The sequence below is a fragment of the Gobio gobio genome (assembly GCF_949357685.1).
Source record: "Gobio gobio genome assembly, chromosome: 5".
NCBI lineage: Eukaryota > Metazoa > Chordata > Actinopteri > Cypriniformes > Gobionidae > Gobio > Gobio gobio.
The window spans coordinates 5711100-5727784 of record NC_137101.1 but is presented as its reverse complement, the minus strand read 5'-3'; the positions used below and the strand labels follow the sequence as shown (position 1 = coordinate 5727784).

General features: G+C 40.6%; 1 protein-coding gene across 1 annotated transcript; it reads right to left on the bottom strand.

Annotated features, from left to right (window-relative positions):
• Positions 1-11201: 11201 nt before the first annotated feature.
• phlda1 (pleckstrin homology-like domain, family A, member 1) lies at positions 11202-13692 on the bottom strand. Its single transcript, XM_079816715.1, has one exon. The coding sequence runs from the start codon at positions 13602-13604 to the stop codon at positions 13158-13160; it is 447 nt and encodes a 148-aa protein (XP_079672841.1). The 5' UTR covers positions 13605-13692; the 3' UTR covers positions 11202-13157.
• Positions 13693-16685: the final 2993 nt, after the last annotated feature.

Below are 16685 nucleotides of genomic sequence, written 5' to 3'. Positions count from 1 at the left end.
AGAATGAGATCCACAAATATATGCAGGAGTTTCACAAAAATGAATTAGATTCACAAATAAATACAATGACATTTGTGAATAAAAAAAATATCCACACATATGTTTTTATGTCACAAACACAACTCTGCCTTGCATTCATTTGTGAATCTCTTCCTGTGCATTTTTGAATCGCTTCCTCTGCATTTGTGGATCGCTTCTTGCACATTTGTAAATCGCAGCACAGCGCGTGGATTTTGAAACATTTCTAGCGTCTACACTCAAACAAATCCACAAATAGGTAGACTCCACCCACCGTCTTCTTGAGCCAATCAGATAACGGCCATATTGTGCTGACTAGAGCCATAGAGCTCTCACTAGTTCTAAACATCTCCGCGCTGTCAGTCTGTTTTAATAGGATTTAGCTGGATAGACAGCATTTTCACTGTATTTGCAGCGATTTCTGTCGAATATTAACACAATATGTGCATTGACTTCCATTAGGCTTTACAGTAGCATTTTATTCTGGGGAGAGATAAAGAAAAGACAACGTTAATCTTTTTTTGAGTGATCTGGTCATTTTATTTGGGTCATGACAGTACAACATGATATACATCGTTGAGTATTGTAGTCAATCACGGGCATTTCTGTTGAAAATAATAACCAATCACAGTGTTTCCCACACATAGACTAACTTTTTTGTAACGCTATTTAAAACGTTCAGCTGCATTTCCTTTCCCTGCTCTCCCTCCGTCTCTCTGTCACTCACGCGCGTCTCTCGCTCTCAAATTGCCAAACCTGCTTTTGATATGAAACAAAGTCTAAGCGTTTACATTTTTTAAGTTTTAAAACGAAATTCAAACAATAAAAAGTGGTGTGGCATTGATGAGTAAAGTCAGAGGCGTTGAAAAACTACCTGCTCTCATCTCCCAGCGGTCACGTGGTTCATGGAGCTCTCAGACGCTTTTGACTGAAAGATCTCAGAGAATCTAAAAACTGTTGAAATGACAGATAGCATCTGGATATAGTAGCTGTTGCAGTGGTGCTCACGTTATCTAACTGAAGTCTAACGATATATTATATAACACTAAACATTACCTCTAACGTGCTTCACAAAATACATCTTCTATCAAAATTCTTGAGAGGTCAACTAATGTCATAAAATCTCAAAATATGCAGTAATTTCATCAGTTTGCCAGGAGTGTGCTTGAGATAACCTACACTGAAATGAATGGGGTTCAGGGTTCAATGTTGGAACTATTATTGGTCACTCCATGACACTCTTTAAGTCTATGGGAGTGGTAACTAACGGCTCTGGACAAAACGTGATTGGTTGGAGCGAGAATGTGCTACGATTGGTCAGCACAATATGGCCGTTTTCTGATTGGCTCAAGTAGACGGTGGGTGGAGTCTACCTATTTGTGGATTTGTTTGAGTGTAGACGCTAGAAATGTTTCAAAATCCACGCGCTGTGCTGCGATTTACAAATGTGCAAGAAGCGATCCACAAATGCAGAGGAAGCGATTCACAAATGAATGCAAGGCAGAGTTGTGTTTGTGACATAAAAACATATGTGTGGATATTTTTTTTATTCACAAATGTCATTGTATTTATTTGTGAATCTAATTCATTTTTGTGAAACTCCTGCATATATTTGTGGATCTCATTCTATTTATTTGTGAATTTATTTCATTTTTGTGAATCTCTTTACATTTATTTGTGGATAACAATCTATTTGTTTGGAATAATGCAACAAATCTACCCCCATATATCCAAGACTAAAACCAAATTATAGCTGATCCAAACTCTATAGTGCTGCCTGTTTTATTTCCAAAACTGAAAATATAATAAGAAATGCACCAATATTTGCGTCATATGTATGCGTGTGCTTATAGTGTATCATCATGTCATTAGCTTACTGAAATTGATTCATCAAACTGAATTGTTTGGGAGTTGCTTTGCCCATGTGCTTCAAATATGGAGAACTATTATAGGTTTCATTTAGGATGCTGCCTATGTCAGGGGTTTTCAAACTGGGATCCAGGGACCCCCAGGGGTCCTCCAGAAGATCCTAAGTGGTCCACAGAGTTTTCATAGACAGAAAATATTATTTAGGACAAGTTATTTATTTTTCATTGGCTAGAGTTATAAAATATAGATGTGATCCATTACCCTAATTTTTTTTAATTGGATGAATGAAGTGTTTTTCAGTGTTGGAAACAATATTTTGTATTTATAAATGTCACACAATTTATCTAACAGTTTAAATGTTTTTTTTTTTTTTCATAAAAATAGATGGAATTTAGGATGGGGGTCCCTCACACCCAGCTCCTGGTGTAACAACCCAGTGTTTGGGTAGTTTTGTGTTACCAGCTCCTGGGTCAGACATAACAACCCAGTGTTTGGGTAGTTTTTGTGTTACCAGCTCCTGGGTCAGACGTAATAACCCAGTGTTTGGGTAGTTTTGTGTTACCCAGATCCTGGGTCAGACGTAATAACCCAGTGTTTGGGTAGTTTTGTGTTACCCAGATCCTGGGTCAGACGTAACAACCCAGTGTTTGGGTAGTTTTGTGTTACCCAGATCCTGGGTCAGACGTAATAACCCAGTGTTTGGGTAGTTTTGTGTTACCCAGATCCTGAGTCAGACGTAACAACCCAGTGTTTGGGTAGTTTTGTGTTACCCGGATCCTGAGTCAGACGTAACAACCCAGTGTTTGGGTAGTTTTGTGTTACCCAGATCCTGAGTCAGACGTAATAACCCAGTGTTTGGGTAGTTTTTGTGTTACCAGCTCCTGGGTCAGACGTAACAACCCAGTGTTTGGGTAGTTTTTGTGTTACCAGCTCCTGGGTCAGACGTAACAACCCAGTGTTTGGGTAGTTTTTGTGTTACCAGCTCCTGGGTCAGACGTAATAACCCAGTGTTTGGGTAGTTTTTGTGTTACCAGCTCCTGGGTCAGACGTAACAACCCAGTGTTTGGGTAGTTTTGTGTTACCCAGATCCTGGGTCAGACGTAATAACCCAGTGTTTGGGTAGTTTTGTGTTACCCAGATCCTGAGTCAGACGTAACAACCCAGTGTTTGGGTAGTTTTGTGTTACCCGGATCCTGAGTCAGACGTAACAACCCAGTGTTTGGGTAGTTTTGTGTTACCCAGATCCTGAGTCAGACGTAATAACCCAGTGTTTGGGTAGTTTTTGTGTTACCAGCTCCTGGGTCAGACGTAACAACCCAGTGTTTGGGTAGTTTTTGTGTTACCAGCTCCTGGGTCAGACGTAATAACCCAGTGTTTGGGTAGTTTTTGTGTTACCAGCTCCTGGGTCAGACATAACAACCCAGTGTTTGGGTAGTTTTTGTGTTACCAGCTCCTGGGTCAGACGTAATAACCCAGTGTTTGGGTAGTTTTGTGTTACCCAGATCCTGAGTCAGACGTAATAACCCAGTGTTTGGGTAGTTTTGTGTTACCCAGATCCTGGGTCAGATGTAACAACCCAGTGTTTGAGTAGTTTTGTGTTACCCAGATCCTGAGTCAGATGTAACAACCCAGTGTTTGAGTAGTTTTGTGTTACCCGATCCTGAGTCAGACGTAATAACCCAGTGTTTGGGTAGTTTTTGTGTTACCAGCTCCTGGGTCAGACGTAATAACCCAGTGTTTGGGTAGTTTTTGTGTTACCAGCTCCTGGGTCAGACGTAACAACCCAGTGTTTGGGTAGTTTTTGTGTTACTCAGCTCCTGGGTCAGACATAACAACCCAGTGTTTGGGTAGTTTTTGTGTTACTCAGCTCCTGGGTCAGACATAACAACCCAGTGTTTGGGTAGTTTTGTGTTACCCAGATCCTGGGTCAGACGTAACAACCCAGTGTTTGGGTAGTTTTGTGTTACCCAGATCCTGAGTCAGACGTAACAACCCAGTGTTTGGGTAGTTTTGTGTTACCCGGATCCTGAGTCAGACGTAATAACCCAGTGTTTGGCAAGTTTTTGTGTTTTTAAATTTTTTTTTAATTGGATGAATGAAAACCTTTTTTCAGTGTTGGAAACAATATTTTGTATTTATAAATGTCACACAATTTATCTAACAGTTTAAATGTTTTTTTTTTCTTCATAAAAATAGATGGAATTTAGGATGGGGGTCCCTCACACCCAGCTCCTGGTGTAACAACCCAGTGTTTGGGTAGTTTTGTGTTACCCAGATCCTGAGTCAGACGTAACAACCCAGTGTTTGGGTAGTTTTGTGTTACCCAGATCCTGAGTCAGACGTAATAACCCAGTGTTTGGGTAGTTTTTGTGTTACCAGCTCCTGGGTCAGACGTAACAACCCAGTGTTTGGGTAGTTTTTGTGTTACCAGCTCCTGGGTCAGACGTAACAACCCAGTGTTTGGGTAGTTTTTGTGTTACCAGCTCCTGGGTCAGACGTAACAACCCAGTGTTTGGGTAGTTTTGTGTTACTCAGCTCCTGGGTCAGACATAACAACCCAGTGTTTGGGTAGTTTTTGTGTTACTCAGCTCCTGGGTCAGACATAACAACCCAGTGTTTGGGTAGTTTTGTGTTACCCAGATCCTGGGTCAGACGTAACAACCCAGTGTTTGGGTAGTTTTGTGTTACCCAGATCCTGAGTCAGACGTAACAACCCAGTGTTTGGGTAGTTTTGTGTTACCCGGATCCTGAGTCAGACGTAATAACCCAGTGTTTGGCAAGTTTTTGTGTTTTTAAATTTTTTTTTAATTGGATGAATGAAAACCTTTTTTCAGTGTTGGAAACAATATTTTGTATTTATAAATGTCACACAATTTATCTAACAGTTTAAATGTTTTTTTTTTCTTCATAAAAATAGATGGAATTTAGGATGGGGGTCCCTCACACCCAGCTCCTGGTGTAACAACCCAGTGTTTGGGTAGTTTTGTGTTACCCAGATCCTGAGTCAGACGTAACAACCCAGTGTTTGGGTAGTTTTGTGTTACCCAGATCCTGAGTCAGACGTAATAACCCAGTGTTTGGGTAGTTTTTGTGTTACCAGCTCCTGGGTCAGACGTAACAACCCAGTGTTTGGGTAGTTTTTGTGTTACCAGCTCCTGGGTCAGACGTAACAACCCAGTGTTTGGGTAGTTTTTGTGTTACCAGCTCCTGGGTCAGACGTAACAACCCAGTGTTTGGGTAGTTTTTGTGTTACCAGCTCCTGGGTCAGACGTAATAACCCAGTGTTTGGGTAGTTTTTGTGTTACCAGCTCCTGGGTCAGACGTAACAACCCAGTGTTTGGGTAGTTTTTGTGTTACCAGCTCCTGGGTCAGACGTAATAACCCAGTGTTTGGGTAGTTTTTGTGTTACCAGCTCCTGGGTCAGACATAACAACCCAGTGTTTGGGTAGTTTTTGTGTTACCAGCTCCTGGGTCAGACGTAACAACCCAGTGTTTGGGTAGTTTTGTGTTACCCAGATCCTGGGTCAGACGTAACAACCCAGTGTTTGGGTAGTTTTTGTGTTACCAGCTCCTGGGTCAGACTTAACAACCCAGTGTTTGGGTAGTTTTTGTGTTACCAGCTCCTGGGTCAGACATAACAACCCAGTGTTTGGGTAGTTTTTGTGTTACCAGCTCCTGGGTCAGACGTAACAACCCAGTGTTTGGGTAGTTTTTGTGTTACCAGCTCCTGGGTCAGACGTAACAACCCAGTGTTTGGGTAGTTTTTGTGTTACCAGCTCCTGGGTCAGACGTAATAACCCAGTGTTTGGGTAGTTTTGTGTTTCCCAGATCCTGAGTCAGACGTAACAACCCAGTGTTTGGGTAGTTTTGTGTTACCCAGATCCTGGGTCAGACGTAACAACCCAGTGTTTGAGTAGTTTTGTGTTACCCGGATCCTGGGTCAGACGTAACAACCCAGTGTTTGGGTAGTTTTTGTGTTACCAGCTCCTGGGTCAGACGTAACAACCCAGTGTTTGGGTAGTTTTTGTGTTACCAGCTCCTGAGTCAGACGTAATAACCCAGTGTTTGGGTAGTTTTGTGTTACCCAGATCCTGGGTCAGACGTAATAACCCAGTGTTTGGGTAGTTTTGTGTTACCCGGATCCTGAGTCAGACGTAATAACCCAGTGTTTGGCAAGTTTTTGTGTTTTTAATTTTTTTTTTAATTGGATGAATGAAAACCTTTTTTCAGTGTTGGAAACAATATTTTGTATTTATAAATGTCACACAATTTATCTAACAGTTTAAATTTTTTTTTTTTTCATAAAAATAGATGGAATTTAGGATGGGGGTCCCTCATAAGATTCATCGTATTTGGGGGTCCTTGGCGTCATAAAGTTTGAAAACCCCTGGCCTATGTAGACAGCGAGACAGAGCTTATGACTTACACAAGAAAACAAATGACAAAATACATTAATAAAGCAGTCGCTGAAGGTTCACTGCCGCCCTCCGGCTCTGTCATTGGCTCGTTTTCAGCACATCTCTCCATCCTACACCTCCTGCTCTGATAATTAGCTTTCGTTTAATTCCACACGACTGCCGGAAGGGGTGAATGATTACACCGATTAACTGGCAATTCGAAAATTACAATGATTTTGCAGCAGAAACACTGCTGAAGCTCCAGCCAAAACTTCACAGGCCAGTGGTTTCTGTTGCAATGATATGAGAGTCTAACCTGGAGCATGTTTGATCATTTTAGGAAGAGTGCGCATAAAAGTATTCAAGAGGATGTGAAAATGTCCAAAGAAACAAACAATAACCCTGGTTTAGTGCAGAAATGCACAAAATTCCAATCACGAAGTGGCCTGACATCCCATTCAGATCTGATGAAATAGGCCTATGTTTCCGTTTGAAAGCCATAATAGTGCAATAAATGCCATTTATGAGACTGCACTCTAAAATATCTTGGGTTATTTTTTTTCTACCAAAATCCTGGGTCAGACGTAACAACCCAGTGTTTGGGTAGTTTTTGTGTTACCCGATCCTGAGTCAGACGTAACAACCCAGTGTTTGGGTAGTTTTTGTGTTACTCAGATCCTGGGTCAGACGTAATAACCCAGTGTTTGGGTAGTTTTTGTGTTACTCAGATCCTGGGTCAGACGTAACAACCCAGTGTTTGGGTAGTTTTTGTGTTACTCAGATCCTGGGTCAGACGTAACAACCCAGTGTTTGGGTAGTTTTTGTGTTACTCAGATCCTGGGTCAGACATAACAAACCAGTGTTTGGGTCGTTTTTGTGTTACTCAACTCCTGGGTCAGACGTAATAACCCAGTGTTTGGGTAGTTTTTGTGTTACTCAGATCCTGGGTCAGACGTAACAAACCAGTGTTTGGGTCGTTTTTGTGTTACTCAACTCCTGGGTCAGACGTAATAACCCAGTGTTTGGGTAGTTTTTGTGTTACTCAACTCCTGGGTCAGACGTAACAAACCAGTGTTTGGGTCGTTTTTGTGTTACTCAGATCCTGAGTCAGACGTAACAACCCAGTGTTTGGGTAGTTTTTGTGTTACTCAACTCCTGGGTCAGACGTAATAACCCAGTGTTTGGGTAGTTTTTGTGTTACTCAGATCCTGGGTCAGACGTAACAAACCAGTGTTTGGGTCGTTTTTGTGTTACTCAGATCCTGAGTCAGACGTAACAACCCAGTGTTTGGGTAGTTTTTGTGTTACCCGATCCTGAGTCAGACGTAACAACCCAGTGTTTGGGTAGTTTTTGTGTTACCCGATCCTGAGTCAGACTTAACAACCCAGTGTTTGGGTAGTTTTTGTGTTACTCAGCTCCTGGGTCACACTTAACAATCCAGTGTTTGGGTCGTTTTTGTGTTACTCAACTCCTGGGTCAGACGTAACAACCCAGTGTTTGGGTAGTTTTTGTGTTACTCAGATCCTGGGTCAGACGTAACAACCCAGTGTTTGGGTCGTTTTTGTGTTACTCAACTCCTGGGTCAGACGTAACAACCCAGTGTTTGGGTCGTTTTTGTGTTACTCAACTCCTGGGTCAGACTTAACAACCCAGTGTTTGGGCGTTTTTGTGTTACTCAACTCCTGGGTCAGACTTAACAACCCAGTGTTTGGGCGTTTTTGTGTTACTCAACTCCTGGGTCAGACTTAACAACCCAGTGTTTGGGTCGTTTTTGTGTTACTCAACTCCTGGGTCAGACTTAACAACCCAGTGTTTGGGCGTTTTTGTGTTCAGATCCTGGGTCAGACGTAATAACCCAGTGTTTGGGTAGTTTTTGTGTTACTCAGATCCTGGGTCAGACTTAACAACCCAGTGTTTGGGTCGTTTTTGTGTTACTCAACTCCTGGGTCAGACGTAATAACCCAGTGTTTGGGTAGTTTTTGTGTTACCAGATCCTGAGTCAGACATTAGGAATTATCATGCAAGCCAGTGTTTGTGTTGAGTATTTTTTTTAAATATTAGAGGATTTAAGTTAATCCGTAGACATGAATTATAGTTTTATAGTAAAAATTAATCAACTATGCTGGGTTAAATAAACAACCCAATTTGCTGGGTCAAATTAACCCTGTATTATCCCAGCCTTTGGGTTGAACATCGGCTTGTCTTTAACCCAGTGTTTTTTTTTTCAGAGAGAGTGACAAACGGATATGTTTCGTAAACACATGAGATCAGCATCTATAAGAGTAACATTCCTGGAACACGACTCGGATTACACAGAGGTGTACAGGCGTAAAAATAGATAATCAGGGTGTGTGTGCGCGTTGGCCAGAGAATGAGACAGTCTGCCATTTTTACACACTCTCACCCATAATGCCCTGCGAGGCCTTTGAAAGAATCTCAGCCATGTACTGAAAAGCACACATGCATGACTTCTTAAGCATCTACCACCCACATCCCAAATCCACACGGGAACTATTACATGACACTAAAGTACAGTAGTGTGATGTAATGAAGCCGTCCTCGTCTACAAAGGTCATGTGTATCCAATAACACACACACGGTGGTCCTGCATCGGGTGCTCGTTCTGATTTTAGCGTCCGGGTTTTAATTAAGTTAGCCGGGTTCTCCGTGTGCGTTCGGAGGCATAGATGCGTGGCCAACACTTCGTCTTACTGACAGCTCTGACAGTGAAATATTATTCTAGGAAACAGCTTCTACTTATAGCTCAGGAAGACGGGCGAGTGCATCACAGAGCCGACGACACGAGACACACTGGAAACGTGAACGATAAGGCCTGGAACATAAGGATTCATAATGCAATGCAAATCTTCTACGACTATTTTCAAGAGTTAGCCTGATCCTACCAGACTCTCGTACATCTCATTTGTACAGAGAGTCTGGCCACTCTCCATTGACAAGTGTTTACTTTCTCGAAGGCGGGAACTCTGTTGAAGTTTAAAACTATTGGATCTGCCCAGAGCCGCTCTGGATCTGCCATAATCAATCTCTAAAGTTTGGTCGTGACGTGTGTCATGCGCCGTTCGCCTTTATTTCTCACATGGAAGACCGTAAAAATAAATGTGCAGCCACCTCAGTGATAAACCTTGTGCATTCAGATGGTGATTTATTCACGGTGGAGGGGAGAGTTTTGTGATGGGGAACGCGCTGCTCTCGTGGTCCGTAACATGATTGTATGCTGTAAATAAAATATCATATGCTTGGTATGATAAGAATAAATGCTGCCGTAAATAACGGCCCAATTCAAATGTTTACGTGCTTTTCTTCTTTTTATTTTTTGAAGGGTGATGAAATATATTGCTCTTGAAAATACTTGCCAGCATTTAAAGAAACACAAGTCTAGAAATGCATCCAAATTACAGGGAAGTGCAACCGTACGGTGCTCTGCAGGGGTCAAAAAGGATATAAACAGTGCATTTTGAAGTGATATATTCTTGAAAATGCAGAGATGTGGACGGTAATTAAATGACCACACGACCTTGGTGTTTGTCTAAAAAAGTCTGTAATTCGGCCGGGGATTTTTACGCGGGTGGTGGGAGACGGACGGCAATAAAATCACTGACTAGCTGACCTTTAAATGACGACGATACCTTCCGACCGCACGAGAGAATAATTACCGGGGCTTCAGAAACTCCTTCACCACTAACGGAGCGAGCTGGAAAATCAAACTTTTCCCGGGAAAAGGCCACCAACAAAACTTGCTCTAGCTCCGGCTTTAACTTCTGGATATTCGGCAGCATTGCCACAACGGAATGAATGGCTTCGCTCGCATCTTTTCTCCGCCGCCGTTACTGAACTACAACTCAAACTATAGCGCACGACATCAACGTCATCGTTCTCAGTCAAAATTTTGTAAACATTTGTTCGGAGAAAACCTAAGAATATACCGCGGTCCCAGACGGAGTACTGAAGGAAAATGAAAATTGTGCGGAAGTACGTAGGAGGGCGGAGCCAGGCTAAGCAAGAGTTTGAAGCAACCTAGTTTAAAGGGTTAGTTCACCCAAAAATGACAATTCTGTCATTAATTACTTACCCTCATGTCGTTGGACACCCGTAAGACCTCCGTTCATCTTCGGAACACAAATGAAGATATTTTAGTTGAAATCCGATGGCTCTGAAAGGCCTCCATTGGCACAATGCACTTTACACTCTCAAGACCCTTAAAAGGCACTAAAGACGTCGTTACAAAGTCCATCTCACTACAGTGGTTCTACAATAACTTTATGAAGCAACGAGAATAGTTTTTGTGCGCAAGAAAACCCTAAATAACGACTTATATAGTGATGACCGATTTCAAAACACGGCATCATGAAGCTTCGAAGCGTTATGAATCAGTGAGTCGATTCAGCGGTTTGAATCGCCAAAGTCACATGATTTCAGCAGTTTGGCGGTTTTACACGCGATCCGAATCATGATTCGACTCACTGATTCATAACGCTTCGAAGCTTCATGATGCCGTGTTTTGAAATCGTCATCGCTATACAAGTCGTTATTTAGGGTTTTCTTGCGCACAAAAACTATTCTCGTCGCTTCATAAAGTTATTGTAGAACCACTGTAGTGAGATGAACTTTGTAACGACGTCTTTAGTGCCTTTTAAGGGTCTTGAGAGTGTAAAGTGCCATTGTGCCAATGGAGGCCTTTCAGAGCCATCAGATTTCAACTCAAATATCTTCATTTGTGTTATGAAGATGAACGGAGGTCTTACGGGTGTCCAACGACATGAGGGGAAGTCATAAATTCTGTCATTAACATTTTTGGATGAACTAACCCTTTAAGTTAGTGTTGACATGTCTCAGTGCATGCCATTTGTTGGTTCTGAAATCCCCCAAAAACACAGACAAAGATGCAACATTCATTTGAAATGGAATGTATATTTCAAAGGTATGAAAGTGGCATTCACAACAGCTTAAGGAACGACGCCGTTCCATCAGAAAATGGCATTGTCACACGCAGGACTCGACAGCAGATCATCGTGCATTTCTTGATGAATCAACAATATCCAGTTCTGTCGCCGTGCACTCGACTGAGACGTTTTACGTAATGCACTATTGATCAGAATACACAGATCAACATCCCCAGTCAGGATAGAGGCCGCATTTCGGCTGCGATGAGACGACATTTTCCTGGTGTTTTTGCCCATTTCCAGCGGGGGGAAAAAAAATCAATCACGGCATCAAATATGGCGTCTACACTGACTGAGGTCAATGGTCAACGTTCACAGTTCAAATGAAGGAACCTTAACAGAGCATGAGTTACGACATGTCAACATGATGTGGAAGTCTTTGGTTTGAACATAGCAACAAAAAGAACCAACGATGCACCGTTAAAACCAGTGTTGGTCAAATGTGAATCTTCCATTCAAACCAGTTATGTAAAAAAAAATGACATAACCCAACATTTAGATGGCCTGTTACAAAATATATGTACAAATAAATATATAATCAAACGCAGAGGAGATTTAAACGCTCCACTGGTGGAGCATCGGAGATCAGATCTGGTGGTGGATCTGACAGGATCCCAGTGACACCGGTTCTGATTCTCAGGAGGTCTCTTTAATATCCCTGCACATGCAGACTGCGATCCGGACCGTGACAAATTGGCCTTTCAGGCCTCCTGGAAGATATCGATTGCACGTCCAGAGGCGCACAAGACAAATGAAACTGTTCAAGACAGACAGACGATGATGCACTAAAGGCATTTCACATTTACAACCCATGAACATGTCCGAGAGACCGGGGTTAGTTGTCACACCTTTCACGCAGATAACTTCACAAATCAAATGAGCATTTACACCATGGTAAAGTTCATTTGGGGCATGTTGTCACAATGGGAATTCATTTTTTGTGTATGTTCTTTTTCCCCTGGGTTTATAGTTGCTGATCTTCTGTCTATTGTATGTACTTCTGCTGCTATTTTATTTTCTCCATCCCTTTATTTGTAGTTCATATATGAATGCTGTTTGAACGCAATTCGCATCATATGACAGATTCATAATTGTATTTCTCTTTTTTTATTTATTTTTACTTAGAACTATCCTTGTTCTATTTCCATGTTCCATTTTATTAGCGAGAGAATAATACATATATGGGATATTTCAATGGTTTATGTAATCTGTTTATGTGGAGAAAATCAAAATAAAGTGAGGGGGAAAAAAAAGGAATTCTTTTTTTTGACACTAAATTTAGCCTAATAAAATAATTCTGGGGCCAGTTGCATAAACTAAGCCATTATGTTAAGACAGTGTCTTAAGATCTAGTATGAGCCACTAGCAGTTAGGCAAGGGGCATTCAGTCTTACTTTTCAAATCAAATTAGGCCAGTCTATGTTTTTATGTAACTGATTTAAAAAAATGATGAACAGTCTTAAAGAAAAAAAATGTATGTCTAACTTATAAGACTAGTCTTAACGGTTTATGCAACCGGCCCATTGAGAACCAAAAACAAATCATAGATTTTAACTCATTGTATCGTGTGACAACTTGCCCCGACCTGATACAATCCAGCTCCCTCTCACCTTAATACATCCCAGTCCACACAATTGACCCTAATTGAAGACTAGATGTTCGTAACCACCGCTGGACAATAGGAGCGTTCATACAAACGCACTTTCGACTGAAAACCTCAGTGTGACAACTTGCCCCGGCTCCCCCTAACAGTCTCAGAGGAGATATTCCCGGCTCGTATTAAAAATGCAATTCGTCTGTGATGTCCTTCGATGCATGAAGAGCGTCTTTGCGCGCGTCCAAGTGCGCAAGGTGACACCGACGCGACGTCCGCGCTGCTGTAATGCGCATCCCAAGGAGCGTCCCGGCGTCCCTACTGCGCGTTTCGGACCATCTTCTGCGAGGAGACCACCAGCAGCTGCTGCTGCTTCTGCCGGCTGGACTTGACGGCCAGGATCGCCTGGCGGTTCTTGTACTGGACCATCTGGAGCGTGATCTCCGCGTTCCAGCCCTCGTCCTGCGGGCACCTGAAGTCGATCTCCCGGCCCTCGGACATCACCACCGTGAAGTACACGTACTTCCCCTTGCGCTCCACGCAGTCCACGGTCTTCATGTTGGCGAAGTGCAGCTCCTTCACCTTGCAGCCGGTGTCGTGGTGGTGATGGTGGTGGTGTTGGTGGTGGTTTTTGGGCGGGTGAAGCATCAGTCCGTCCTCGGTGAGCACGCAGCGCTTCTTCTTCCACAGCTGCAGCAGCCCGTCGCTGCGCTTCTCCAGCGCGCCCTCCTTCAGCACGCGCGCGCCGCCGGCGGACTCCAGCATCGCCTCAGCATGAACCGAGCCTGTGTGGGTCTGGGTTCGGGTTGGGACTGGGGTTATGTGTAGCGGACGGGTCTGCGAGGACTCTCTGATGATCGGGACAGAGCGCGCACGGGGGTTTTCTTTCGCGCGCGGACCGCCCACTGCATGAGTGAAGCGCGCGCGCGCGCACACACACACACACACTCGAGTCCATCATGGACCGTGTCTCAAAACCAACCGAGGTGTATACCTAGGCATCATAATCGTAATGTTGTATTATGTCATTTAATACACATCACATCAATGCCTAAAATATGGCAATACAATTACGTAACAGTTAACGTTGTGAATATGTAAATATTTCAATTCAATAAACTATTACCTGTATAAATATTGAAATACAATGTTATACCAAAACATGAAATACAAACATTAAACTGTGAAATATCAGATTAAACCAGATATATTCATATTTTAGTATATTCCATTTAATTACAATATAATAAAGCAGTGAAATACTTGGCCTGATTTAAATTTAATTAGGCCTGATCATTTTATCATATCTATTTAACATCTATTTTGTAATGTCCAAATCAAATATGCATATTCAAATCGCCTACCATAAGTCTGCATGCACAAAAAAAAGACAATAAAAAGCCATAAAGGATGAATCTAGTTTAGATTTATACCAAGTGAGATGATCTTGCTAGCAACATTAAGTAAATATGATTTATTGGTTCCTCATAGGCAACATTTGAGAGATTCATAATCTTTATTAGTTGCTTTATGCAATTTAATGCAATCATTTAGGAAGATATCATCATAAATGCCTAAATATGACAATAGCATTATGAAAAAAAAAGTTCAATAAACTAATATCTGTATCATTAATCAAATATATTATAGTACCACCAAAACATTAAATAAAAACATTAAAATGTACAATATCAGATTTAGATATATATTATTTTAGTATATCCCATTTAATTACAATACAATAAAGTAGTGAAATATTTGAATATAAATAGGCTTGATCATTTTAACATCCAATCTATACATATTCAAATCTCCCATCATAAGTCTGCAAGATTAAAAAAAAAATAGCAATAAAAAGCCATTAAGGATGAGCGCAAAAAAATTGCTCTGTGATAGGTCTAGATTAGATTTACACCATCAAGTGAGATGATCTTGCTAGCAACATTAAGTAAATATGATTTATTGGTTACTTATAGGCAACATTTGAGAGATTCATAATTTTTTTTGTTGCTTTATGCAATTTAATGCAATCATTTAGGAAGATATCATAAATGCCTAAATATGACAATAGCATTATGAAAACAAAGTTAAATTAAATAAACTAATATCTGTATCATTAATCAAATATATTATAGTGCCACCAAAACATTAAATAAAAACATTAAAATATGAAATATCAGATTAAATGACTATAAAAACAGCATTTTAATATATAATAATCACATAAAGCAGTGAAATACTTGAATTTAAATATTCATTTTAACATTCAAAACTTGGGATATAAAACGGTCCTAATATACTTTTGCAATGTCTGTATCAAATCAATAAGCATATTCAATCTCCCACAAGTCAGCAAGCAAAAAATAAATAAAGAGTAAAACAAAATCCTGCTATAAGTCCTTTACACATTTAAACCATCAAGTGAGATGATCTTGCTATCGTCAACATTAAAGGATTAGTTAACTTTTAAATAAACTTTTGCTAATAATTTCCTCACCCCCATGTCATCCAAGATGTCCATGTTCTTCTTTCTCCAGGCAAAAAGAAATCAAGGTTTTGGATGAAAACATTCCAGGGTTTTTCTCCATGTAATGGACTTCAATGGGCCCCAAACGGTTCAAGGTCCAAATGACAGTTTCAGTACAGCTTCAAAGGGCTTTAAATGATGAATAAGGGTCTTATCTAGCGAAAAGATCAGTTTCTGCGAGAAGCCGAGCAGTATTTATGCTATTATTTTACCTCTTTTCAGACGAGCGTGATCATCTCTGAGCTCCGCCATAACTTCCGCTAAGTGAGGTCAAATACAATCATGGTCATAGATGTATCGATCGTAGATGCCTCATTCTACTGATCCAGGCGCTAATGAGGTATCTACGTATACATCTATGACCACGATCGAATTTGACCTCACTTAGCGGAAGTTATGGCGGAGCTCAGAGATGATCATGCTCGTCCGAAAAGAGGTAAAATAATAGCATAAATACTGCTCGGTTTCTCGCAGAAACTGATGGTTTCGCTAGATAAGATCCTTATTCACCGTCTGGTATCGTTTAAAGCCCTTTGAAGCTGCACTGAAACTGTCATTTGGAGCCCATTGAAGTCCATTATATGGAGAAAAGCCCTGGAATGTTTTCATCCAAAACCTGGATTTCTTTTTGACTGCAGAAAGAAAGACATCTTGGATGACATGGGGGTGAGTAAATTACAGCAAAAGTTTATTTAAAAGTAACTAATCCTTTAAATATGGTGTATTGTTATTTATATGCAACATTTGCAAAATTCATAATCTAAATTTGTTTCATGTAAATTTAACACCAACATTTAGGAAGAGACGCATCATAAAAATGCCTAAAATGTGACAAATAGCATTCACATATCTATTAAATAAACGAATATCTGTATAAATATTCAAATACAATGTTATGTAAACATGCAAACATTAAAAATTTGAAATATCAGATTAAACATGAAAAGATCATGTTAATATTTAATTACAATGTGCTAATAAAGCTGTGAGAAATGCCTACTTTAAATATTTTAACATTTTGTAATGTCTAAATCAAATGAACAAGCATATTCAATCTATAAAAAAAAGAGATAAAGGAAAAAGTTCCCCTGCAATAACTCCTCGATTACGTTTTTTTTTAACCATCAAGTGAGATATGGAATATGAAAAACTGTATTATGATAAGTGAAAAGGGTTTATTGCTTACATGTCACTTATAGTTTGATAAGTAATACGATTTTGATTACTTAAATGATTGTACATTAAAATAAAGTGAAAATTGATCATTGATAATTTAAAGTCAACGCTGCCACCTAGTGGAGTCCATAAAGGATTACACC

Excerpts from the sequence above, each read along its gene's own strand:
- phlda1 (XM_079816715.1), bottom strand. The coding sequence starts at position 13,604 with ATGCTGGAGTCCGCCGGCGGCGCGCGCGTGCTGAAGGAGGGCGCGCTG.